The 27,724-nt window shown below is 40.0% G+C and overlaps 1 protein-coding gene across 1 annotated transcript in view; it reads left to right on the top strand.

Annotated features, from left to right (window-relative positions):
• Positions 1 to 26,398, top strand: part of PKHD1L1 (PKHD1 like 1) — a 179,329-nt gene extending 152,931 nt beyond the window's left edge. Inside the window, exons 72-78 of the mRNA XM_069601129.1 lie at positions 431 to 566; positions 3,333 to 3,677; positions 10,159 to 10,310; positions 10,706 to 10,852; positions 11,211 to 11,364; positions 14,869 to 15,110; positions 26,188 to 26,398. Of these exons, the coding sequence (XP_069457230.1) occupies positions 431 to 566; positions 3,333 to 3,677; positions 10,159 to 10,310; positions 10,706 to 10,852; positions 11,211 to 11,364; positions 14,869 to 15,110 (1,176 nt within the window). The 3' untranslated portion in view covers positions 26,188 to 26,398. The remainder of the gene's footprint in view (positions 1 to 430; positions 567 to 3,332; positions 3,678 to 10,158; positions 10,311 to 10,705; positions 10,853 to 11,210; positions 11,365 to 14,868; positions 15,111 to 26,187) is intronic.
• The last annotated feature ends 1,326 nt before the right edge of the window (positions 26,399 to 27,724 follow it).

The following is a 27,724-nucleotide window of genomic DNA, read 5'->3' as shown; positions in this document are numbered from 1 at the left end:
TATGAACTGTAGCCCGCCAGGCTTCTCTGTCCATGGGATTTCCCAGGCAAGAATATTGGATTGGGTTGCCGTTTCCTTCTCCAGGGGATCTTCCTGACCCAGGGATCGAAAGAAAGTCTCTTGCTTCTCCTGCACTGGCAGGCAGATTCTTTACCACTGCCCCACATGGGAAGCCCTTTCCCTGAATTCACACACACCTTGCATGCCTGCATGCATGCTGAGTTGCTTCACTCATGTCTAACTCCTTGCGATCCCATGTTGAATGTAAATCTGTTTAAAGTTTTTAGTTTAATATTTACCCTAAATCCATAAAACTTTGTTTTAATATTCTACAGAAGGCATGTATAAAGAATATTTTTGAAGTGCTAAATTCTAAGTATTCTGTTTCATTGTTCTCTTTAGATGTAAAAATGTTGTTTATTTTTAATAGGCTGTTCTGGTAGGAATTTTTTTCCCCACACGTCAGCGTTTGGATGTCTATGTGAACAATACACTGGTCTGCCCAGAAAATACAGTGTGGAACTCCCAACAGAAATATTGTGAACCTACTAGACAACTGTATACAGGTATTTGCTCAGAAAAATACAGCGTACATTGTCTATGTACTTAATGGTGTATAAAATTCTTCATAGTGTTTCATTATTAATATATTTAGTTCCTTAGCCCTTGACAAATACAGAGAAAATAAATGTTTACCCATGGTCCACCACACACTAAGATGTGTTCGTTTAGAACATGTGTGCCCTGAAAGAGCCCTCCTGATGGAATTCTTGTCTATCTGCACACCTGCAGATAAAAGTCTGTGTGTACCATGGCTATTCCTTTGCCCTGGGAACATTTATATGCTACACATTTAGTTCAGTTATTCCTTCGTACAAAAGAGATTTTGCTTAGAATTTTTACCCTATGTTGGCTTCACTTCTCTTTCCTAGAGGTTAGAACCTAACTTCATTGGTAGTCACCAGAAGTATTGCCGAGAAAGTTAGCATAACAGCAGTTGAACACTGTGAAGTAAATATGTGAAGTAAACTCTGGATTTAAAGGAAATATATGAAAGAAGCTAACTTGCGCGTTTACCAGTGTTGCAAAACCAGGATTTATCTCTGCTCCCGGAAGATTTTTTTGTTAAACAGGGTCCTAATAAGGCCAGTCCACTCCTTTCCACATGTGCTACTTATCATCATATTTTAGTTGAGCCCCCTAATCTTGGTTAATGATTACATCAGTGTGTGCTGTAGATCATAATAGAAGCTAGACAGGAGAGTATGAATGAATGACCCATAATCATTACTGTCTATGAAGCAAGTCCTACTTCTACTATTATGAATAGCTGCTATTTCCAGAGACGTTGCCGTGTGTCAGGCACTGTGCTAAGTGCTTTGTATAGAATAACTCGCTGTCCCTATGTCCTAATAATAACCCTCTGAGGTAGGCACAGATGAGTAAACTGAGACACAGGGCGGTGAAGTAATTTGTCAGGGTCTCTGTCTTAGCTCAGGCTGCCATAACAAAATGCCATAACCTAGATGGCTTAAAAACAGAAATTTATTTTTTCACTATTCCGAAGGCTGTAAGATCAGGATAGCGTTATGGTCTGGTTCTAAATACTTGCAGATGGCTGCCTTCTCACTGTAATCTCAGGTGGCAGGGAGGGGCTGGGGAGAGAGCATGAGCTCTCTGGTGTCCCTTCTTATAAGGGCCTTAATTCATCATGAAGTCCCCACCCTCACTTCCTCTAAACCTAATTACTTCACAAAGGCTTCATCTCAAAATCCTATCACATTGCGGGTTATGGCTACCATACATGAATTTGAGTGGGGGGGGACCCAATTCAGTCCAGAGCAATATCAAAGCTGGTAGGGGCAGTGCAAGGTACTGAACACATAGAGTCTAGCTCTATACCCATGTACTTTGTTATGCTCCATGGCCTCCTTGTGAACTAGGAGAGTCAGTGTTATTTTTACATACAAATGATTGCACCTATTTGCAGCTTAATTTTTATAAATTTTAACTCTTTTTTTTTTTTAAATAATACTTTTGATACAAAGTACTCTATCATTCAAGTCAAGGAAATAGAAAGAATATCAACAGGCAGAATTTAATAAATTGGTTACAGGGAATTGATTACAGAAGTCTACAAAACAGTACCACCCACTGCCCTTTTAGAAATTTTTTTTCTGAAATAACATTGTTTTTAGACAAACATTTTGCTTTGACACTTGGAATGAGAAATAATATCCCTGTATTATGACTGTATATATCTCTTTAGGTTGCCCAAAATGTGAAGACATGAGAAAGTTACCTAGAATAAGTGATGTATGCATCTCTAATGGTAGTTTGAGAACAGCTTCCATTTATAATACTAAAGCACAGGCTTCAGATTCATGGAATGTTTAAGCCAAATTGCAAGTAGAACTTATACTAGTAGATGTTCAAAAACATATAGTAATAATGAAATGGCTTCTCAATACCATTGCTATGAATGTCTATTATGTTAGTAAGAAATAATCCCTTTTTTCTTAGATTCTAATTTCCTTTCCTCAGTATGCCCCACTAGGAAATGTGGTAAGAAGCTTCATACCACATTCCAGTATTATTGTACAGTCAGACTTTGTGTTCAATATGTGTTAGTGGATTTATTACTTCTTGGACATTGTTTATACTATGCCCTAAAATCACATATCTACTTATTCATTACATATATAGGTATATATAATCTCAATCACTTTTATAAAAATTCAGTGCCCTAGAAGAATTTGTTTTGTATCAACTAAAGGGTTTTCAGTCTGAAATGTAAACTTGTGTTATTGATATGAGATCCTTCTGAGATGTTCTCTTATAAACTTCATTTATAGTATATACTTTTGTCCTTAGTAAAAATAGAAGCACTGAATCATCAATTTTCCTGAAGAGCTGGTATAGAACACTGCATAAACTAAATGGCTATTAAAGTTAAATTTACATTTTTTAATTACAAAATGCCTTTGCTCAAGGCTTTAAAATTCTGAAAATATAAAGAGTATTATAAGTACAACATAGATTTCAAGTTTATAATTAGATTTTATTTATCATTAGTATGTTTATAGCTAGTTGTTTTTAAAGTAAATTTAATATATAATGATTATTAATGGTATTATTTTAAAAATTGACTAATTTTGCATGTCAGTTCTATAAATGTTTTTACTTTTAATATGCACATTTTCCTGTGAAAGAATGATAATACTGAACTTTTTCAGAATTTCGTACATTTAAACCAATATTAAATACTGCATGGTAATTATAATAATATAAATAAACTTAACTGTGCTGTTTTGGCTTTTTTCCCTTTATAGACCAATTACTTCCTAACCTGAATTCCACTGTCCTTGGTGAAAACTACTTTGATAGAACCTACCAGATGCTTTACCTTTTGGTTAAAGGAACTATACCTGTTGAAGTTCATACCGCTGCAGTCATATATGTCTCTTTCCAATTACCTGCTGTAACAGAGGATGACTTTTATAGCTCTCATAATCTGGTTAGAAATCTTGCCTTGTTCCTAAAGATACCAAGTGACAAAATCCGTGTCAGCAAAGTCATACAAGGGGAGAGCCTGCGGAGGAAGAGATCCATGGAGCTCACGGTTGAATTGGAGATTGGTGATCCTCCCCCTCAGTTCATAACCAAGGACACCGCAGGTATGAAAAGTAGACGCTTGAGAAAGGGTAATGTCATTACCAAAACCGCATCCATAAATAACACTATTGAGGCTTGGTAAGCCAGGCCTCAGGAAATCCCACCAACCCCACATCCTGAACCCTCTAAGGACCTGGAAACCCCTTTTCTCTGCTCTACTCCTGTAATCCCAAATTATTTTGAATTATGAGGAAACTTCAACCTCTATTTTGTTATTGTAGTGATTCGTTACTTCCACAATAGGATTTGACCTAACATAAGGTCATTAAAAAATGACCTAAGGAAGTGACCTTATAGTTGAGAGATTCAGGATGAGAAGAGTTGGTCAGTGAATGAAAAGAGTTGGTCAAAGTGGGTGGTAAGAATACTGGAGCTGCGGAAATAGGTAATGAGAGTTTGGTCCAACTGAAGAACTGGAAAGGACCCAGAAGATCTGCAGCAGAAGGCTCCAGGAAGAACAAGCTGCTGGAGATGAGGTTGAGAGGTAGATAGGTGCTAGATCATGGGAAACCAAAAGAGGTTCTCCTGTTTGTAAGCCAAGAGGAAGGACAGTGGAGGTCTTCCTAAAGGAGATAAATAAACCCTTGGAGATTCTGAGAGGTGGGGTAGTAGGATGGGATCTCTAAAGTCATCTATTTACCCTAATAAGTGCAAATGTGCAAGAATATGTCCTGTCTTTCATTTCTGTGAATGACCTAATCAACCTTACTAGCCATCACCCCTTTCTCTGTCCCTTACTCACTATACCCTATTTTCTAGGTATCAGAGATAAAAATAAGCTCAGCTATTCTGTCAGAGGTAACTGTGGTGGCTTAAATTATGGTTTCCTTAGGCCGACTCTGGTTGAGCATTTGGCTAAATGTTCAGACCTTCAGATTTTGTTCCTCTCCATCTTTTCAAGTTGGTATCTGAATGACAAGGGGCTTTCTTGACCTCAGACCCTCCCGCTGCCCTCTTGTCCTCATAGTTTCTGTGGCAGGGTGGGTGGTCTTCTCTGCTCTGCCCGAACCTCTCTGTGGTGCAGCTGAACTTTCCTGGCCTCTTGACATGCAATCACGTTCTCAGCTGTAATTCCATGCCATTGTCTCTGGTGGTCAAGCCAAATATCTAGGCATACGCTTCTCCAAGAAGATGAGATCTGGGTCTTTGTAGGAGGAAGATTAGCATCCAGCTTAAGCTTCAAGTCCCTTTACTTGTACAAGTCCTGGGATGGGCTTTAACTTTCAAGGCCCTGGAAGAATGGTCCACTTAATAATGTGGTCAAATAATTGACTATTATTATAAAAGTTGTACAAATAAGACTTATTCTTAAAGAGAGTCTCCATGTTGTATAAATTGCAGACTCAGAAAATCCTCATCTACCCCATTCCTGTTAAGCATCTTCTTCATTCAACTCCCAGGCTCTCTTATGTGTCCACCTAGTACTGAATGTTCTCATCTTCTGCCGCTAGGGTCATCACTCATTTCCCCCGGCGATTTGCTTCTGAGCTTTAACCCCATGCACCAGCCATGTTGCTCTTCTGGAATTCTACCAGTTAGGCAGGCAAAAGCTTCCTCCCTTGTGGGGATCAGCCTGTGAAAAGGCTTGCATGGACGGAAGGAAGTGCTGATCAGCTCCCTGTTGAAGGAAATAGGAAGCACAGGCTTGTGTTTGCAGCCAGATCTTCCACTGGGCTTCCCTGGTGGCTCAGCTGGTGAAGAATCCGCCTGCAATGTGGGAGACCTGAGTTCGACCCCTGGGTTGAGAAGATCCCCAGGAATAGGGAATGGCTCTCCATTCCAGTATTCTGGTCTGGAGAATTCCATAGACTGTATAGTCCATGGAGTCACAAAGAGTCAGACACGACTGAGCGACTTTCACTCTCTGCCCAGTCATAGGTTACACTTCTTCATCAACCTTGGGTTTCCTTATATCTACAGGATCAGGGCTTTGGGATCAACATAGTCTCTAATTTAGTCTAGGAGTTGTATCAGGTTCAGATACAGGTCTGTGTATATAGATTGCTCACTGACTCTAAAAAATTCCTTGGTAAGCCCTTACGTGTATTGAGGTCCAGTACTTACTACACTAGCCACTCTAATGTCAAAAAAAAAATGTGATCTATTTTCTGTATGTAATCTAAATTGCTTCACATACAACCTCTCCTACCCTCCATTCTCTTAAAGCAGTTTTATCTTGCTAGCCAGATTTAGATACCCAGATATAAGCACACTGCAGTTTAAGAACATGGAAATAGGGGCAGGAGGAAAGATAGGCTAATGGCTTGTTTCTAAGACTTAAACTGAATTAGGGTTTGAGGTCTCAAGGAAAGCCCTATAACCTGGCAAGGAGTGACATCACAGCAAAATTTTACAAAGTGGCAAGAAAGATAGGCATGGAGTAACACTTCTGGCCCCTCACAGCCTTCACAAAATGTTCAGTTCAGTCACTCAGTCGTGTCCGACTCTTTGCGACCCCATGAATCACAGGACGCCAGGCCACCCTGTCCATCACAAACTCCCGGAGTTCACTCAGACTCACGTCCATCGAGTCAGTGATGCCATCCAGCCATCTCATCCTCGGTCGTCCCCTTCTCCTCCTGCCCCCAATCCCTCCCAGCATCAGAGTCTTTTCCAATGAGTCAACTCTTCGCATGAGGTAGCCAAAGTACTAGAGCTTCAGCTTTAGCATCATTCCTTCCAAAGAAATCCCAGGGTTGATCTTCTTCAGAATGGACTGGCTGGATCTCCTTGCAGTCCAAGGGACTCTCAAGACTCTTCTCCAACACCACAGTTCAAAAGCATCAATTCTTCGGTGCTCAGCCTTCTTCACAGTCCAAGTCTCACATCCATACATGACCACAGGAAAAACCATAGCCTTGACTAGATGGACCTTAGTCGGCAAAGTAATGTCTCTGCTTTTGAATATACTGGACATCCTAAGTTTCCAGGTTCTAGAAAGTGGTTGCTTAAGTACTAAGGGGAACTCTGGACAAAGAGTCATGTCAGGAAAAGCAGCTCTTCAAGGGAAAGTCTTTGATTTCTAGCTGGCAGTCAGCAGAGATGGATGCCTTCACATATCAGATGGTCAGAGAGAACCTGTTAACCATGCCAATAGGTCAGACGTGCCACCCTGCACCAAAAACCAGCGAGGAGAGATGGTAGTAGCAGTGTATGGATGTGAAGCACCTTTGTACAGCTGCCATGAGCTCACGTGGCATACCCAGAAAGCCATCTTGTAGGAGAGTGTGTGGGTGGGGAGAGTCTGAAAGATTGCCATTTATCCTGAAGAGATTGAATCAACCAAAAGAAGCCTTTAGATGGTAACGATAACCTTGTATGTGAGACAGCAAAAGAGACACAGATGTATAGAACAGTCTTTTAGACTCTGTGGGAGGGGGAGAGGGTAGGATGATTTGGGAGAATGGCATTGAAACGTATATCATATGTGAAATGAATCGCCACTCCAGGTCCGATGCAGGATACAGGATGCTTGGGGCTGGTGCACTGGGATGACCCAAAGAGGATGGTATGGGGAGGGCGGTGGGAGGGGGGTTCAGGATGGGGAACACATGTACACCCATAGCGGATTCATGGTGATGTATGGCAAAACCAATACAATATTGTAAAGTAATTAGCCTCCAATTAAAATAAACATAAATAAAAAATAAATAAAATGGACAGGGACTAAAAATACCCGAGACTGATTTTCAGTGTCACATGAGACCTTCTGCCCGAGAGCACTGCCTGAGCACACTAAGCTTGAGGGCCTAGCCTTCATGGAAGAAACTCAGTGACTGAAGCCCTCAGGGCATGAGTCTGGATAAGGAAGGTGCTAGACATGTAGGAACAATACACCAAAACATTTGTTTGTTTGTTTCTTTTTTATTGGAATATAATTGATTTTACAATGTTGTGTCAATTTCTGCTGTACAATGTCATGAATCAGCCATTGTTGTTGTTCAGTAGCCCAGTTGTGTCCAACTCTTTACAACCCCATAGAGTGCAGCACGCCAGGCCTTCCTGTCCATCACCATCTCCCAGAGTTTGCCCAGTTTCGTGTCCATTGCATCACTGATACCATCCATCCATCTCATCCTCTGATGCTTTCCCAGCATCAGGGACTTTTCCAATGAGTCGACTGTTCACACCAGGTGACCAAAATACTGGCGCTTCAGCTACAGCATCAGTCCATCCAATGAGTATTCAGAGTTGATTTCCCTTAATATTGACTGGTCTGATCTCCTTTCTGTCCAAGGGACACTCAGGAGTCTTTTCCAGCAGCGTGGTTCAAAGGCATCAATTCTTTGGCGTTCTGCCTTCTTTACAGTCCAGCTCTCACAATAGTACATGACCACTGGGAAGACCATAGCCTTGACTATACAGACCTTTGACAGTAGAGTAATGTATCTGCTTTTCAACACACTGTCTAGGTTTATCATAGCTTTCCTGCCAAGAAGCTAATGTCTTCTGATTTCATGGCTGCAGACACTGTCTGCAGTGATTTTAGAGCCCAAGAAGAGGAAATCTGTTACTAGCTCCACCTTTCCCCTTCTATATGCATGAAGTAATGGTACTGGATGACATAATCTTAGTTTTTTTAATATTTAGTTTTAAGCCAGCTTTTTCATTCTCCTTCACTCTCATCAAGAGGTTCTTCAGTTCCTCTTCAGTTTCTGCCATTAGAGTGGTATCATCCACACAAGTGAGGTCATTGATATTTCTCCCACCTATCCTGATTCCAGCTTGTGACTCATCCAGCTCAGCAGTTCTCATGATGTGCTCAGTGTATAGGTTAAATAAACACGGTGACAGCCCTATTGTACTGCTTTTTCAATCCTAAACCAATCGGCTGTTCCATACAGAGTTCTAACTGTTGCTTCTTGACCTGCATACAGTTTTCTCAGGATACAGGTAAGATGGTTGGTATCCCCATCTCTTTAAGAGTTTTCCACAATATTTTATGATCCACACAGTCAAAGGCTTTAGTGTAGTTGATAAAAGAGAGGTAGATGTTTTTCTGGAATTTCCTTTCTTTCTCTATGAACCAATGAATGTTGGCAATTTAAATCTCTGGTTCCTCTGCCTTTTCTAAACCCAGCTTGTATGTCTGGAAGTTCTTGGTTCTCATAATGCTGAAACCTAGCATGCAAAATGTTAAGCATGACCTGATTAGATGATTAAGCAGGTTCTGATTAGACCTGGGAGATGAGGCAATTGTCCAAGGATTAGATCCTTCTTTAATACTACCCTAGGGAGGGGATACATATGTATATATGTGTACATATATCCCCTCCTTCTTGAGCCCCCCCCCCCAGTCTCCCATTCCACCCATCTAAGTTACCACAGTTCCAGCCATCTAGGTCATCGCAGAGCACTGAGCTGAGCTCTCTGTGCTATGTGACAACTCCCCACTAGCTGTTTTACACATGGCAGGGTATATATGCCAGTGATACACTCTCAGTTCATCCCACCCTCCTTCTCCCACTATGTCCACAGGGTCCATTCTCTACGTCCGTGCCTCTGTTTCTGCCCTGCAAATAGGTTCCTCAGTACCATTTTTCTAGATTCCACATATATGCATTAATATACAGTGTTTGTCTCTTCCTGATGGGTTTCACTCTGTAGTTGTTTCTTAAATGATCGCTCTGACTGCAGTGTGTAGAGCAGAATGCAAGAGGGAGAGAATGGATGCCAGGAAGCCAGTTTGAAAGCTGTTTTCATATCTCTGCTGCTGATGGGTTAACTAGGACTTGGGCAATGGAGTCAGAGAGATTTCAAAATGGAGAACTGATTATATGGTGTGGGGAGAGGTGAAGGAGAAGAAGGGCTCAAGTGAGGGGTCCAGGCTTCTCTGACAAGAGGTGCCCCTTCACAAGGTAAAGAGCCTTAGCGGGGGAATTAAGTTTACAAGGAACCGCAAAGCTAGAAAAAGGGAACAGAAACTACCTACAGTGTCAGAATCAACCTTGAAAATTGTCAATGTCCAGAGCAAGGAACGTTTTTGTTAGTAATTTAATGATAATGTTAGCCACTCATTAATACGTACTATAAATTCGATGATGCTAATTATCCTTCCGTTCTGCAGTTAACACTTTTTTTAAAGTAATATTTGATGATAGACGTACATGAGAGTGCTTCACTTCAAAAACAAAGAATGACATAGGGAAGTATTAAATTAAGAAACATTTTTCCCTGCATGCTTTCACTCATTTTTCTTGAAATTATATTATCACCTTTGTTTTCTTTTATCTTTCATTCTAGCTAATATATATATATATATATATATATATATATATATATATATATATATACATATATTCTACAGAGTTTTTTACTTTCCTGACCTCCTTAGTATGACTTTGTCATGTTTAGCTCAGGTACAGTTAGCAAGCTGTAGACTTCTCTAATGTGGATGGAGCGAGTGGCACAAAGAAAAACTGAAGTGGAATATTCTCACACGTTCTCCCTATTCCATATTCTTACAGTCCACTTTCCTTATAGGTCAGATGCAGTTACCTGAACTCCAAGAAATTGCTGATTCTCTTGGACAAGCTGTAATTTTAGGAAAAACCAATAGTATCCTCGGGTTTAATGTCTCTTCCATGTCTATTACTGATCCTATCCCCAGCCCCAATGATTCTGGCTGGGCTAAGGTAAGAAAATGCAACTAGAAAGATGCATTTTGCTATTTAAAACATTGCTTCTTCTTTATTTTAACTGTTCTTCTATTTTAGAACAGTAATTTAGACAGCATGTCTTTCTAATTGTTGCCTATTTTTTTTTACAGTATTGCCAAAATCATAAAGTAGTTGAAAAAGGAGTGTATCTTCTAAAAAAGTATTTATTGCTGTAAAATATGCTTTGCTTTGATTATTTACAACAATGCTTCATGAATATGCTCTAGAGGAAATATTGTAATAATGTAGATTTCACGCCTGGAACATAATTTTAACAATGAATGTTAAACACTTAGCCTTGCTAAGACGAGTTTGCCACTGAATGTAGTTTATCATGTGATAACCACTCTATTGCTCACGACCATTCACAGGTGGCTGCCCAACCGGTTGGAAGGCTTTCATTTCCTGTTCATCATGTGGCCTTTGTGACTTCGCTTTCAGTGATCACTCAGCCGGTGGCCACACAGCTAGGACAGCCATTTTCTCAACAGCCTTCAATAAAGGCAGAAGATGCCGATGTAAGTTATAACTCAGAGATTTATTTAAGTGGAAGAATGAAGTTATCAGTTCTGGAGGGTGAGCCAACTTCACTAATCCTGGTACACTGGCAACCTGGGAATGGCACTACCTCTTCAAATTTGGACTGTTATCTATGAATATCATCTTTTACTGTTTTAAAAATGTGCCTTTTCTGTGAACTTGCTCCACAGCTTGTTATTTGAACTCTTTGTGTAGGAAAAGGAGCTTCTGTAGAGTTAAAATTTGAAATGAGACATTCAAAAAGATAAAGTTCCATATATCTTTTTTTTTTAGGGGGAAAAAAAAAAGCATGGTAACAGGCCAATTGCTGTAATTCTCTACTCTCTTTTTCTTTAGGGTAATTGTGTATCAGTTGGGATTACTGCACTGGCTTTGAAGGCCGTACTAAAGGACTCCAATAATAACCAAATCAGTGGACTTAGTGGAAATACAACAATTCTGTTTAGCAGCTGTTGGGCCAACTACACAGATCTTACTCTTCTTAGAACAGGTGAGTGTACTATTTTTGATCCTCACATGTGTACCCATAAATAAGGATAATTATAATTTCCTTTTAATGAACAAAGCAGTCTATACTGCTCTGGTCAATAAGCTATAGAAATCAGAATGTCTAGCTTACAAAAATATATCTAATATGCAAAACAAGGTAAAAAATTAAGCAATTAAGAGAATTAAAACAGGTAATTTGAGGATGTAAATCAAAATTATATCATGATTCATATTTTCTTCCTTATCTATATGTAATTTTTCTAAATTTTCTATGTGAGAATTACATATTAAATGTATAGTAGGAAATTTTAATATATATAGTTTTCAGTTCAAGAAAAGAAAAGTTAAGATAGTATCAGATAATTTTAATGGCCCATGCTGGAGTTCAGAGTAGGGCTGGAAAGTGGGTTCTAGTCTTTCTATAAGCCAATGCAAAGGAGAAAACACGAGCATTTCCATGATTCATAGCTCCCAAAGATAAAACAGTTGCTCTGATGAATTACAATTTGCTCTGAGACCAGAACAGATGTCTCCTGTGAGTTCTCATGAAGTATACTCATGATCTCTTCAACATGGTTAGCGTAAATATAGTCACAACTCCCACAGTGAGGTTTCTTATATTATTTCCATGTGGACTGATGGCATAGCTTCAACTGGTAAAAGCCTTTCTACCATGGCAAAAATGATACATCCAAAAAATAGGTCTCTAGTGATGATAGATGAATCAATGTCAAAAGGAAGGAAATAGACTCTCTGTACTGGAGACAGACCAGCATTACTCTGTTTACCTCAACCCAGGGCTCATTTAGGACCTTTATAAGCCCTAACTCCTGAAAAAGTTTTATCTCAGCCCTCACTCTCCTCACCAATGTTATTTCAAACACACACATACTAAAGGTCAGAATAAAAGCCACAATAGGGCTTTCCTGGTGGCTCAGTGGGAAAGAATCCATGTGCCAGTGCAGGAGATGGGTTTGATCCCTGATCCGGGAAGATTTCACATGCCACAGAACAACTAAGCCTGTGTACCACAACTGTTGATCCTGAGCTTTAGAGCCCACGCTCTGCAACAAGAGAAGCCACCACAATGAGAAACCCTCACACTGCAATTAGAGTTGCCCCTGCTCACCACAGCAATGAAAACCCAACACAGCAAAAAATAAATTCTCTTTAAAAAACCAAAATAAAGTAAGAGAAGTTAAAGAAATTCTAACAATAATCTGGATTTTTTTCATAAGACCTAAATATCAAAAGCAAAAATCATTCCAAAAGAGAGAAGCTTGATCTTCCTACTGGGCAGCAATATCTCAACCTAGAGTTTGATGGAAATCCAGTGGCAATGAGCTCAACATTGTGCCCTGGGGCAAGAACCTGGAGTGTCCTATTAGTTCTAACAGTCAGCCTAAATGATAGACTATGAGGCACTTGACAAGAACCCCGTCTGAGACAAGGTTGTCCACCTCCCTGGGAAGGTGGACTCAGAAGGTGCCCAGTGGCAAAGACCCAACCTGAGGATCAAGGTCTTCATACTACCACTTTCAAAGGCAGTGTTCCAAAGTAACTGGGATCACTAGAGTGCTGAAGCAATAATGTAGATTTTGATACTTTTCATGATAACAAAATAGTGCTCTCCTTTTATCCAGTAAATTTTCCTTTAGAGTTCAAATCTTCCCTTGGAGTGTCTATCTGTTATTTCTAATTCTCCTCCTCCTTCCCTCCCTCCCTTCCTCCCTCCTTTCTTCCTTATTTCTTGCTTTCTCTTTTCCCATAAGTGTAGGCTTTCAGTTCCCTGCTTGTGTATAGTAAGGAAGGTCAAATATAATCATCTCTTGATTTTTAGATAGGTTAGCCAGTTTGTAGATTAACCACTGTAAAACTATACAAACAACAAAGCATATGCAAGAAAAGTGAGAAAGTGTCTTTCCATTGCTCCTTAGTCAAGTGTTCAATGATCAGACAAGGCTCAGCACCCTCAGCTCTCTTCCATACTGTCCTTTGTTTCAAATAGCCAGTTCTAGGCACTAGGAGAGAACCCCTAAGAAGTAGGTATTGACGCTCCAGAAGGAAAATCTATCCAGAGTCCTCCTGTCCATAGCTGATGAGCAGATAGAAGTGAAAGTGTTAGTCACTCAGTCCTGTGTGACTCTTTGTGACTCCATGGACTATAGCCCACCAGGCTCCTCTGTCCATGGAATTCTCCAGGCAGGAATACTGGAGTGGGTAGCCATTTCCTTCTCCAGGAGATTTTCCTGACCCAGGGATTGAACCTGGTGGGTTTCCTGCACTGCCAGTGGATTCTTGACCATCTGAGCCACCAGGGAAGTTAACTATGGCACATAGAACACTTCTAACTCTGAGACCCTCTTCCTTTGATTATCTGTTTGTTTTAATACACTTCCAACTGGGTTTTCATCAACTTACAAATACTGTATAACCCTTAATGAAGTACTTTTGGAAACTGAGTCAAATGAACTGAAGTATAAACAAGCGTAGAGAGGGTCTCAGAGTTAGAAGTGTTCTATGTGCCATAGTTAACTTCCCTGGTGGCTCAGATGGTCAAGAATCCACCGGCAGTGCAGGAGACCCAGGTTCAATCCCTGGGTCAGGACAATCTCCTGAGGTGCCACTTCACACCAGTCAGAATGGCTGCAATGCAAAAGTCTACAAGCAATAAATGCTGGAGAGGGTGTGCAGAAAAGGGAACCCTCTTATACTGTTGGTGGGAATGCAAACTAGTACAGCCACTATGGAGAACAGTGTGGAGATTCCTTAAAAAACTGGAAATAGAACTGCCTTATGACGCAGCAATCCCACTTCTGGGCATACACACCAAGGAAACTAGAATTGAAAGAGACACGTGTACCCCAATGTTCATCACAGCACTGTTTATAATAGCCAGGACATGGAAGCAACCTAGATGTCCATCAGCAGATGAATGGATAAGAAGGCTGTGGTACATTTACACAATGGAGTATTACTCAGCCATTAAAAAGAATACATTTGAATCAGTTTTAATGAGGTGGCTGAAACTGGAGCCAATTATACAGAGTGAAGTAAGCCAGAAAGAAAAACACCAATACAGTATACTAACACAGATATATGAAATTTAGAAAGATGGTAATGATAACCCTGTATGCGAGACAGCAAAAGAGACGCAGATGTGCAGAACAGACTTTTTGACTCAGAGGGAGAGGGAGAGGGTGGGACTATTTGGGAGAATGGCATTGAAACATGTATAATATCATATAAGAAATGAATCGCCAGTCTAGGTTCGATGCAGGATACAGGATGCTTGGGGTTGGTACACTGGGATAACCCAGAGGGATGGTATGGGGAGGGAGGTGGGAGGGGGGTTCAGGAGTGGGAACTTGTGTACACCCGTGGCAGATTCATGTTGATATATGGCAAAACCAATACAGTACTGTAAAGTAAAAAAAAATAATAATAATAAAATCAAAAAAAAAAAAAGAGGAAGTCAAACACTTCTGATTTTTTCTCCCCTTAGGAAAAAATTTTAAGATTGAATTTATCCTGGATGAGTTCGTTTGGGTGGAGTCCCAGCCTCTCAGCCTGGCTTCACAGTCTGTCTCCAGCCCAGGCAGTAGCAGCGGTGGCAGCAGCAACAGCAAAGCGTCCACTGTGGGCACAGCTGCCCAGATAGTGACTACAGTAATAAGCTGTCTGGGGGGAAGAGTGTTGCTCCTGGAAATGTTTATGACTGCAGTTTTGACATTGAACATACTCTAGGTAAGCATGGTACATGCTGTTTGTCTCCACATAGTAAAGTATCAGAAAATGTTTGCTGAATAAAGACAGCAGCATTGCACCACTATGAACACAAAGACAGTCTCAGCCATTAAGAAAGTTGTTGTCGTTCAGCTGCTCAGTCGTGTCTGACTCTTTGTGACCCCATGGACTGTTGCACCCCAGGCTTCTCTGTTCTTCACCATCTCCTGGAGTTTGCTGAAACTCGTGTCTGTTGTGTCCATGATGCCACCTAACCACCTCATCCTCTGTTGATACAGCTAGTGAATTGAATTTGGTACTCAAAACTGAGACATACACTTTTCTTTCCTTCTTTGTTCTCCTTAATTAGTAATACTTGTTATTGTTGTTCAGCTGCTCAGTCATGTCCAACTCTTTGCCACCCGATGGACTGCACACCAGGCTTCCCTGTCCCAGAGTTTGCTCAAATGCATGATCATTGAGTCAGTGATGCCATCCAACCATCTCACCCTCTGTTTCCCCCTTCTCCTTCTGCCCTCAATCTTTCCAAGCATCAGAGTCTTTTCCGATGAGTTGGCTCTTCACATCAGGTGGCCAAAGTACTGGAGCTTTAACTTTAGCATCAGTCGTTTCAGTGAATATTCAGGGTTGATTTCCTTTAGGATGGATTGGTTTGATCTCCTTGCTATCCAAGGGAGTGATAGCTTCAAATGTAAAGATAAAACCGCCCTGTGGAAATGTTATTCCATTATATGATGGGGTATAAGAATGTGGGGAGTGAGAAATTCAGGTTATGTCAGTATTCTTTCAGTTACAAGGTACAGAAGCTCAGCTCCAGTTGGTTTGGACAATAAAGTGAACTCGCTTAACTGAGACGCTCAGAAGTAATCTGATCTGGAAGAGCAAGAACCAAAGACTCAAATGACATCATCCAGAACCTGAGTTTCCGTCTCTCCTCTCCATTCTCCTCAGTGATAGATTCACTCCCAGACTCTCTTTCTCCATCATCCACCCCAACCCTCATGTACAAATGCCACCAGCATCTTCATGTTTACATTCTAATGCAACTAATGCAGAAAGAACAAACCTTCAGCAAAAGTCCCAAAGTTATTGTCATTAACACAGCTTGGGTCACATGCCCATTCCTAAACCATTTTCTGTGGCCACATGTTGCCATAAATTTGTGAGGAGATACCCCATGTCCAAGGGCAGAGAATCCCCATCAAGATGGTAGGAGGAACAAAACCGTGTTTAGAATAAAACCCCATACTGGTCAGAGATGCTCAGAGGGTTCAAACAAACCTTGTGCACACCAGGACCCAGAGACCTCACAGAGACCAAGAGAGAATTGTGTTCGTGTGTCTCCTGTGGAGGTGCAGGTCAGCAGTGGACTGCGCCTGGGGCAGGGGCTTTGGATGCAGCAGGCCTGGGTATGGCATAAGCCCTCTTGGAGAAGGTCTCATTAACCCCACCATAGAGCTGCCAGAACTTACACAGGACTGGGGAAACAGACTCTTAGAGGGTGCAAACAGAACCTTGTGCCAACCAGGTCTCAAGAGAAAGGAGCAGTGACCCCACAAGAGACACACAGACTTGCCCAGGAGTGTGCAGGAGTCTCCAGCAGAGGTGTGGGTCAGCAGTGGCCTGCTGCAGGTTTGGGGGTACTGAGTGTAGCAGTGTGTTCATGGGAACTTTTGAAGGAGGTCGCCATTATCTTCATTACCTCCATCATAGTTTGGCCCCAAGTCAAATAAAAGGAAGGGAACACAGCCCCACCCATCAACAGAAAATTGGATTAAAAATTTTACTAAGCCTGGCCCCGCCCATCAGAACAAGACTTAGTTTCCTCAGTCTCTCCCATCAGGAAGCTTCCATAAGCCTCTTATCCTTCTCCATCAGAGGGCAGACAGACTGAAAACCTGGATCACAGAAAACTAACCAGTCTGATCACATGGACCACAGCCTTGTCTAACTCAGGGAAACTCAAGCCATGCCATGTAGGGCCATCCAAGACGGACAGGTCATAGTGGAGAGTTCTGACAAAACGTGGTCCACTGGACAAGGGAATAGCAAACCACTTCAGTATTCTTGCCTTGTGAACCCCATGAACAGTATGAAAAAACAAAAAGAGAGGACACTGAAAGATGACCTTCCCAGGTCAGTAGGTGCCCCATATGCTACTGGAGATCAGTGGAGAAATAACTCCAGAAAGAATGAAGAGATGGAGCCAGAGCAAAAACAACACCCAGCTGTGGATGTGACTGGTAATGGAAGTCTAATGCTGTAAAGAGCAATATTGCATAGGAACTTGGAATGTTAGGTCCATGAATCAAGGCAAATTGGAAGTGGTCAGAGAGGAGTTGGCAAGAGTGAACATTGAAATTTTAGGAATCAGTGGACTAAAATGGACTGGAATGGGTGAATTTAACTCAGATTATGATTATATTTACTGCTGTGGGCAAGAATCCCTTAGAAGAAATGGAGTAGCCATCATAGTCAACAAAGAGTCCAAAATGCAGTATCAGAAACAAGAGAATGATCTCTGTTTGTTTCCAAGGCAAACCATTCAATATCACAGTAATTGGAGTCTATGCCCTGATCAGTAATGCTAAAGAAGCTGAACGGTTCTATGAAGACCTATAAGACCTTCTAGGACTAATGCCCAAAAAAGATGTCCTTTTCGTTATAGGGGACTGGAATACAAAAATAGGAAATACCTGGAGTAACAGGCAAATTTGGCCTTGGAGTACAGAATGAACCAGGTCAAAGACTAACAGAGTTTTGCCAAGAGAACGCACTGGTCACAGCAAACACCCTCTTCCAACAACACAAGAGAAGACTCTACACATGGACATCACCAAATGGTCAATACCTAAATCAAATGGATTATATTCTTTGCAGCCAAAGATGGAGAAGCTCTAAACAATCAGCAAAAACAAAACCGGGAGCTGACTATGGCTCAGATCATGAACTCCTTATTGCCAAATTCAGACTTAAATTGAAGAAAGTGGGGAAAACCACTAGACCATTCAGGTATGACCTAAATCAAATTCCTTATGATTATACAGGGAAAGTGAGAAACAGATTCAAGGAATTAGATCTGATAGACAGAGTGCCTAAAGAACTATGGACAGACATTCGTGACATTGTACAAGAGCAGGGATCAAGACCATACCCAAGAAAAAGAAATGTAAAAAGGCAAAATGGTTGTCTGAGGAGGCCTTACAAACAGCTATAAAAAGAAGAGACCTGAAAGGTAAAGGAGAAAAGGAAAGATATACCCATTTGAATCCAGAGTTCCAAAGAACAGCAGGGAGAGATAAGAAAGCCTTCCTCAGTGAACAATCAAAGAAATAGCGGAAAACAATAAAATGGGAAAGACTAGAGATCTCCTCAGGAAAATTAGAGATACCAAGGGAACATTTCTTTTTTTTTTTTTTTTTTTTTACTTTATTTTACTTTACAATACTGTATTGGTTTTGCCATACATTGACATGAATCCACCACAGGTGTACATGAGTTCCGAAACATGAACCACCCCCCCACCTCCCACCCCATATCATCTCCGTGCACCAGCCCCAAGCATCCTGTATCCTGCACCAAACATAGACTGGCAATTCTTTTCTTACATGATAGTATACATGTTTCAATGCCATTCTCCCAAATCATCCCACCCTCTCCCTCTCCCTCTGAGTCCAAAAGTCCGCTCTACACATCTATGTTTCTATTTTGCTGATCACATACAGGGTCATCATTACCATCTTTCTAAATTCCATATATCTGTGTTAGTATACTGTATTGGTGTTTTTCTTTCTGACTTATTTCACTCTGTATAATCAGCTCCAGTTTCATCCATCTCATTAGAACTGATTCAAATGTATTCTTTGTAATGGCTGAGTAATATTCCATTGTGTATATGTACCACAGCTTTCTTATCCATTCATCTGCTGATGGACATCTAGGTTGTTTCCATGTCCTGGCTATTATAAACAGTGCTGCGATGAACATTGGGGTACATGTGTCTCTTTCAATTCTAGTTTCCTTGGTGTGTATGCCCAGCAGTGGGATTGCTGCGTCATAAGGCAGTTCTATTTGCAATTTTTTAAGGAATCTCCACACTGTTCTTCATAGTGACTGTATAGTTTGCATTCCCACCAACAGTGTAAGAGGGTTCCCTTTTCTGCACACCCTCTCCAGCATTTATTGCTTGTAGACTTTTGGATCACAGCCATTCTGACTGGTGTGAAGTGGTACCTCATTGTGGTTTTGATTTGCATTTCTCTAATTATGAGTAATGTTGAGCATCTTTTCATGTGTTTGTTAGCCATCTGTATGTCTTCTTTGGAGAAATGCCTATTTAGTTCTTTGGCCCATTTTTTGATTGGGTCGTTTCTTTTTCTGGAATTGAGCTGCATAAGTTGCTTGTATATTTTTGAGATTAGTTGTTTGTCAGTTGCTTCATTTGCTATTATTTTCTCCCATTCAGAAGGCTGTCTTTTCACCTTGCTTATATTTTCCTTTGTTGTGCAGAAGCTTTTAATTTTAATCAGATCCCATTTGTTAATTTTTGCTTTTATTTCCAGTATTCTGGGAGATGGGTCATAGAGGATCCTGCTGTGATTTATGACAGAGAGTGTTTTTCCTATGTTCTCCTCTAGGAGTTTTATAGTTTCTGGTCTTACATTTAGATCTTTAATCCATTTTGAGTTTATTTTTGTGTGTGGTGTTAGAAAGTGATCTAGTTTCATTCTTTTATAAGTGGTTGACCAGTTTTCCCAGCACCACTTGTTAAAGAGATTGTCTTTTCCCCATTGTATATTCTTGCCTCCTTTGTCAAAGATAAGGTGTCCATATGTGTGTGGATTTATCTCTGGGCTTTCTATTTTGTTCCATTGATCTATGTTTCTGTCTTTGTGCCAGTACCATACTGTCTTGATGACTGTGGCTTTGTAGTAGAGCCTGAAGTCAGGCAGGTTGATTCCTCCAGTTCCGTTCTTCTTTCTCAAGATTGGTTTGGCTATTCGAGGTTTTTTGTATTTCCATACAAATCTTGAAATTATTTGTTCTAGTTCTGTGAAAAATACTGCTGGTAGCTTGATAGCGATTGCATTGAATCTGTAGATTGCTTTGACTAGTATACTCATTTTCACTATATTGATTCTTCCAATCCATGAACATGGTATATTTCTCCATCTATTAGTGTCCTCTTTGATTTCTTTCATCAGTGTTTTATAGTTTTCTATATATAGGTCTTTAGTTTCTTTAGGTAGATATATTCCTAAGTATTTTATTCTTTTCGTTGCAATGGTGAATGAAATTGTTTTCTTAATTTCTTTTTCTACTTTCTCATTATTAGTGTATAGGAATGCAAGGGATTTCTGTGTGTTGATTTTAAATCCTGCAACTTTACTATATTCATTGATAAGCTCTAGTAATTTTCTGGTGGAGTCTTTAGGGTTTTCTATGTAGAGGATCATGTCATCTGCAAACAGTGAGAGTTCTACTTCTTCTTTTCCAATTTGGATTCCTTTTATTTCTTCTTCTGGTCTGATTGCTGTGGCCAAAACTTCCAGAACTATGTTGAATAGTAGCGGTGAAAGTGAGCACCCTTGTCTTGTTCCTGACTTTAGGGGAAATGCTTTCAATTTTTCACCATTGAGGATAATGTTTGCTGTGGGTTTGTCATATATAGCTTTTATTATGTTGAGGTATGTTCCTTCTATTCCTGCTTTCTGGAGAGTTTTTATCATAAATGGATGTTGAATTTTGTCAAAGGCTTTCTCTGCATCTATTGAGATAATCATATGGCTTTTATTTTTCAATTTGTTAATGTGGTGAATTACATTGATTGATTTGCGGATATTGAAGAATCCTTGCATCCCTGGGATAAAGCCCACTTGGTCATGGTGTATGATCTTTTTAATGTGTTGTTGGATTCTGATTGCTAGAATTTTGTTGAGGATTTTTGCATCTATGTTCATCAGTGATATTGGCCTGCAGTTTTCTTTTTTTGTGGCATCTTTGTCAGGTTTTGGTATTAGGGTGATGGTAGCCTCATAGAATGAGTTTGGAAGTTTACCTTCCTCTGCAATTTTCTGGAAGAGTTTGAGTAGGATAGGCGTTAGCTCTTCTCTAAATTTTTGGTAGAATTCAGCTGTGAAGCCATCTGGACATGGGCTTTTGTTTTCTGAAAGATTTCTGATTACAGTTTCAATTTCCATGCTTGTGATGGATCTGTTAAGATTTTCTATTTCTTCCTGGTTCAGTTTTGGAAAGTTGTACTTTTCTAAGAATTTGTCCATTTCTTCCACGTTGTCCATTTTATTGGCATATAATTGCTGATAGTAGTCTCTTATGATCCTTTGTATTTCTGTGTTGTCTGTTGTGATCTCTCCATTTTCATTTCTAATTTTATTGATTTGATTTTTCTCTCTTTGCTTCTTGATGAGTCTGGCTAATGGCTTGTCAATTTTATTTATCCTTTCAAAGAACCAGCTTTTGGCTTTGTTGATTTTTGCTATGGTGTCTTTTGTTTCTTTTGCATTTATTTCTGCCCTAATTTTAAAGATTTCTTTCCTTCTACTAACTCAGGGGTTCTCCATTTCTTCCTTTTCTAGTTGCTTTAGGTATAGAGTTAGGTTATTTATTTGACTTTTTTTTTTGTTTCTTGAGGTGTGCCTGTATTGCTATGAACTTTCCTCTTAGCACTGCTTTTATAGTGTCCCACAGGTTTTGAGTTGTTGTGTTTTCATTTTCATTCATTTCTATGCATATTTTGATTTCTTTTTTCATTTCTTCTGTGAATTGTTGGTTATTCAGAAGCATGTTGTTCAGCCTCCATATGTTGGAATTTTTAATAGTGTTTCTTCTGTAATTGAGATCTAATCTTAATGCGTTATGGTCAGAAAAGATGCTTGGAATGATTTTGATTTTTTTGAATTTATCAAGGTTAGATTTATGGCCCAGGATGTGATCTATCCTAGAGAAGGTTCTGTGAGCACTTGAGAAAAAGGTGAAATTCATTGTTTTGGGGTGAAATGTCCTATAGATATCAATTAGGTCTAACTGGTCTATTGTATCATTTAAAGTTTGCATTTCTTTGTTAATTTTCTGTTTAGTTGATCTGTCCATAGGTGTGAGTGGGGTATTAAAATCTCCCACTATTACTGTGTTATTGTTGATTTCCCCTTTCATACTTGTTAGCATTTGTCTTATGTATTGTGGTGCTCCTATGTTGGGTGCATATATATTTATAATTGTTATATCTTCTTCTTGGATTGATCCTTTGATCATTATGTAGTGGCCTTCTTTGTCTCTTTTCACAGCCTTTGCTTTAAAGTCTATTTTATCGGATATGAGTATTGCCACTCCTGCTTTCTTTTGGTCTCTATTTGCGTGATATATCTTTTTCCAGCCCTTCACTTTCAGTCTGTATGCGTCCCTTGTTTTGAGGTGGGTCTCTTGTAGGCAGCATATATAGGGATCTTGTTTTTGTATCCATTCAGCCAGTCTTTGCCTTTAGGTTGGGGCATTCAACCCATTTACATTTAAGGTAATTATTGATAAGTATGATCCCGTTGCCATTTACTTTATTGTTTTGGGTTCGGGTTTGTACACCTGCAAAGATGGGCTCAATAAAGGACAGAAATTGTATGGACCTAACATAAGCAGAAGATATTAAGAACAGGTGGCAAGAATACACAGAAGAACTATACAAAAAAAATTCATGACCCAGATAATCATGATGGTGTGATCACTCACCTAGAGCCAGACATCCTGGAATGTGAAGTCAAATGGGCTTTAGAAAGCATCACTGCGAACAAAGCTAGTGGTAGTGATGGAATTACAGTTGAACTGTTTCAAATCCTAAAAGATGATGCTGTGAAAGTGCTGCACTCAATATGCCAGCAAATTTGGAAAACTCAGTGGTGACCACAGGACTGGAAAAAGTCAGTTTTCATTCCAGTCACAAAGAAAGGCAATGCCAAAGAATACTCAAACTATAGCACATTGCATTCGTCTCACCTGCTAGCAAAGTAATGCTCAAAATTCTCCAAGCCAGGCTTCAACAGTATATGAACCTTGAACTTTCAGATGTTCAAGCTGGATTTAAAAAGAAAGAGGAACCAGCAATCAAATTACCAACATCTGTTGGATCATCGAGAAAGCAAGAGTTCCAGAAAAACATCTATTCCTGCTTTATTGACTATGCCAAAGCCTTTGACTGTGTGGATCAGAACAAACTGTGGAAAATTCTTCAAGAGATGGGAATACCAGACCACTTGACCTGCCTCCTGAGAAATCTGTATGCAGATCAAGAAGCAACAGTTAGAACTGGACCTGGAACAACCAACTGGTTCCATATAGGAAAAGGAGTACATCAAGGCTGTATATTGTTACCGTGCTTATTTAACTTATATGCAGAGTACATCATGAAAAACACTGGGCTGGATGAAGCACAAGCTGGAATCAAGATTGCTGGGAGAAATATCAATAACCTCAGATATGCAGATGACACCACTCTTATGGCAGAAAGCGAAGAAAAACTAAAAAGCCTCTTGATGACAGTGAAAGAGGAGAGGAGTGAAAACGTTGGCTTAAAGCTCAGCATTCAGAAAACTAAGATCATGGCATCTGATCCCATCACTTCATGGCAAATAGATGGGGAAACAGTGGAAACAGTGACAGACTTTATTGTTTTGGTCTCCAAAGTCACTGCAGATGGTGACTGCAGCCATGAAATTAAAAGACACTTGCTCCTTGGAAGTTATGACCAACCGAGACAGCATATTAAAAAGCAGAGGCATTACTTGGCCAACAAAGGTCCATCTAGTGAAAGCTATGGTTCTTCCAGTAATCATGTATGAATGTGAGAGTTGGACTATAAAGAAAGCTGAGCGCCAAAGAATTGATGATTTTGAACTGTGGTGTTGGAGAAGACTCTTGAGAGTCCCTTGGACTGCAAGAAGATCAACCAGTCCATGCTAAAGGAAATCAATCCTGAATATTCTTTGGAAGGACTGATGCTGAAACTGAATCTCCAAGACTTTGGCCACCAGATGCAAAGAACTGACTCAATTCAACAGACCCTGATGCTGGGAAAAATCGAAGGTGGGAGAAGGGGACAACAGAGATTGAGATGGTTGGATGGCATCACCAACTCAATGGACATGAGTTTGAGTAAACTCCAGGAGTTGGTGATGGACAGGGAGGCCTGGCACGCTGCAGTCCATGAAGTTGCAAAGAGTCAGACATGACTGAATGACTGAACTGAATTGGACTGAATAATTTAGAAGGAGAATGAAGTATTTCAGTACTAAAAGCCAAGACTAAATTTAAAATTAAAAAAACAGTCAGGATGAAGGGATGCAATAAGGCTGGCTTTCTGGGAGAGTGGCAGAACAACGGGAGCCTGGGGCTTCAGGAAGAAATAATCTGTTCTTCCCTCCTCCTGGTAGAAACTAATTAGAAACCAGCTGTCAAGGGAGAAGCACAATTTGAAAAGTCCCAGCCCTGCCTCTTATAGATAATAGAGAGGATGTGTTTGGAGCTGAGGGATCAAAGGTAAAGAGCAGCACACAAGTTATTGTATTTTAATGCCAGTTTTCTGGTCCCTAGAATTCTAGTAAGAGTAAAACTTGCTGTCTGTTTTATAATAATGTGATAGGTACTGCTAAATTTCATTTCTTTCTTCCAAGAAGCATTAAAATATAAAGTATAAGTACTACTTATTATTATTATATTTGTACAGTATTATTATATTTGTGCATTTTGTGTTTCTTCATTAAACATATTTTTTGCCCTAATTATCTTCACTGTGTTTCTCCCTACTTGTATCTTACAACTTTGGAATTTTACAAAATTCAGAAAATCCTACTGTCAAGTCATTGGTAAATGATAACATTCTTGGTGTCTTTTAGCACTTTTTTTTCCCAGATGAAAAAGTTAACTGCTTCCCCTTTGCTACTAAATAATCCATAATTCTTCAATTAAGACATGAGAAGACTTAAACACTGTCTTCGTCCTTTCTGGCTGCTATAACAAAATACCAAAGATTGAATGGCTTAAGAACAACATAAATTTATTTCTCACAATTCTGGAGGCCAGAAGTCTGAGATCAGGGTGCCAGCATGGTCAAATAAGGGCCCTTTTCTGGGTCACAGACTTCCACTGTATCTTTATGTGGTTGAAGGGGCTGGGGAATTCTGTGAAGTCTCTTATAAGAATACTAATCACATTCATGGAAGCTCTGCCCTCAAGACCTAAGCACCTATCAAAAGCCCTATCCCTAATACCATCACATTGGACATTAGGTTTTAAAACATAAATTTGAGGTGTGGCTTCCCTGGTGGCTCAGCTGTTAAAGATTCCACCTGCAATGCAGGAGACTGGGTTCAATCCCTGGGTTGGGAAGATTCCCTGGAGAAGGGAAAGGCTACTCCAGTATTCTGGCCTGGAGAATTCCATGGGCTGTATAGTTCATGGGGTAGCAAAGAGTTGGACACACAAGGACACACAACTGAGCGACTTTCACTTTCTTTCCCATTCAGATGGGGTTTCCCAGGTGGCGCTATTGGTAAAGAATCTGCCTGCCAATGCAAGAGACTTAAGAAATTCCTGGGTGGGTTCAATTCCTGGGTTGGGAAGATCCCTGGAGGACCAAATGGCCACCCACTCCAGTATTCTTGCCTGAAAAATTCCATGGACGGTGGAGCCTGGCAGGCCACAGTCCATGGGATTGCAAAGAGTCAGACACAGCACGCACACATATTCAGATCATAGCAACCGGTGATGAAATTCTGTTTTTCTTTTTTAATAACTTTGCATTCTGAATTAACAGCATTTTACTTTTAAGAGAGTTGTGAAATTATACTAAATAAAATTAGAAAACTTGAATGTGAAAACTACAATATATAAGGACCACTGTTCTCTCTCCACAGTTCCGCACAAGAGCAACTTAAATTGGTAAACTCTGAAATACTGATTTTTGTGTTATTAACCGTTCCATGAAATAGTAAGAAAGTTAAAATTAATTAAACATATTTTAAAATCACACTATATGTTCTTAAAACATGTTTGTATTGTTTTTGCTTTTCAGGAAGCAACTGAAATGCTATTCTGAAGAACAGGTTGAAAACACAAATACAGAAACTGCTTATTTAGGAACTGTTTTGTTACACACCAATAAAAAGTGTAATGTTTTCATGAAAATATGCTAAAAATATTTTTTATAATATATAAAATGTATTACTTAGCTTTAATTACAAAAATCAACTTTCTTCAAAATATAAATTTCTTTTGCTTCCTTGTGTTTGTATGTTATTTCATTTTTAAAACTTTTAGAAATATTTGATTTGTAAGTAGATATACCACCTCCAAGTTGCTGTCCCAACAGATCATAAAATCCTTTAAAGAGTTGAAAGAGCTGTCCAGTTCTGACTCAATTTCTCTAGATCAGATTGAAAGCATTCTGAATTTTTATATTGTACCAAGGGATCTGTTTTTCTCTATCCTCATAAGACTCTACTTTCCGATGATCTAAGCCATTTTAATTTCTAAGGATTTTGGGGAAAGGAAATTGTTTTAAACCTTTCCCCCCGCCCCCAGTCAAAGTTGCTATTTTTCAGATCCACAGAAATCCCAGGAATTCTAGAGTATCCTAGATTTCTGAGTCTGCCACCCCAGCCAGTCTTCTAAGAAGAGCTTTTCCAGTGTCCTTTGTTTGAACAAATCCAAACTCAAAACTCAAACTTCCCACTCAAAACTGTCACTATGAAGAATGCGACCTCCTGCAACCCAAGATTACACCAAAAAAGATACTTATTTTCAAGAGATAAAATTAGAGAGTGCAAAAAAACCACAAATTGCCATAGCTAAGTTAACCAAAAGCTCTCATACTATAAAAATTGCACTTTCTACTCAGAAAAGTCTAAAGGAAATGCTCAATTTAGAAGAATAACTCTAATCAAGGCTTTGTGGCCATGTCGAGAGCAAGAAGTGACATTCACAAGTCACCTTCCAGCAAGTGACACTCAGGAAGCATATGAAACAGCTGGGAGAATCCAGTGAGTCCCAGAGCTCTTTCTACAGGATACCTTTTCCTAGAATACTTGCCCCAGGTCGTTGTTAATCTTGCTAAACATGGAAAGTTTAATCTTGCTAAATCATGAAGTTATTAACTTCAGTTCAGTTCAGTTCAGTTCAGTCACTCAGTCATGTCCAACTCTTTGCAACCCCATGAATTACAGCATGCCAGGCCTCCCTGTCCATCATCAACTCCTGGTGTTCACTCAGACTCACGTCCATCGAGTCAGTGATGCCATCCAGCCATCTCATCCTCTATCATCCCCTTCTCCTCCTGCCCCCAATCCCTCCCAGCAGCAGAGTCTTTTCCAATGAGTCAACTCTTCACATGAGGTGGCCATAGTACTGGAGTTTCAGCCTCAGCATCATTCCTTCCAAAGAAATCCCAGGACTGATCTCCTTCAGAATGGACCGGTTGGATCTCCTTGCAGTCCAAGGGACTCTCAAGAGTATTCTCCAACACCACAGTTCAAAAGCATCAATTCTTTGGCACTCAGCTTTCTTCACAGTCCAACTCTCACATCCATACATGACTACTGGAAAAACCATAT

The sequence above is a fragment of the Ovis canadensis genome, chromosome 9 (genome assembly GCF_042477335.2).
Source record: "Ovis canadensis isolate MfBH-ARS-UI-01 breed Bighorn chromosome 9, ARS-UI_OviCan_v2, whole genome shotgun sequence".
Classification (NCBI taxonomy): domain Eukaryota; kingdom Metazoa; phylum Chordata; class Mammalia; order Artiodactyla; family Bovidae; genus Ovis; species Ovis canadensis.
Note: the sequence above shows the minus strand (reverse complement) of the source record. Positions and strands in the feature narration are given on the sequence as shown.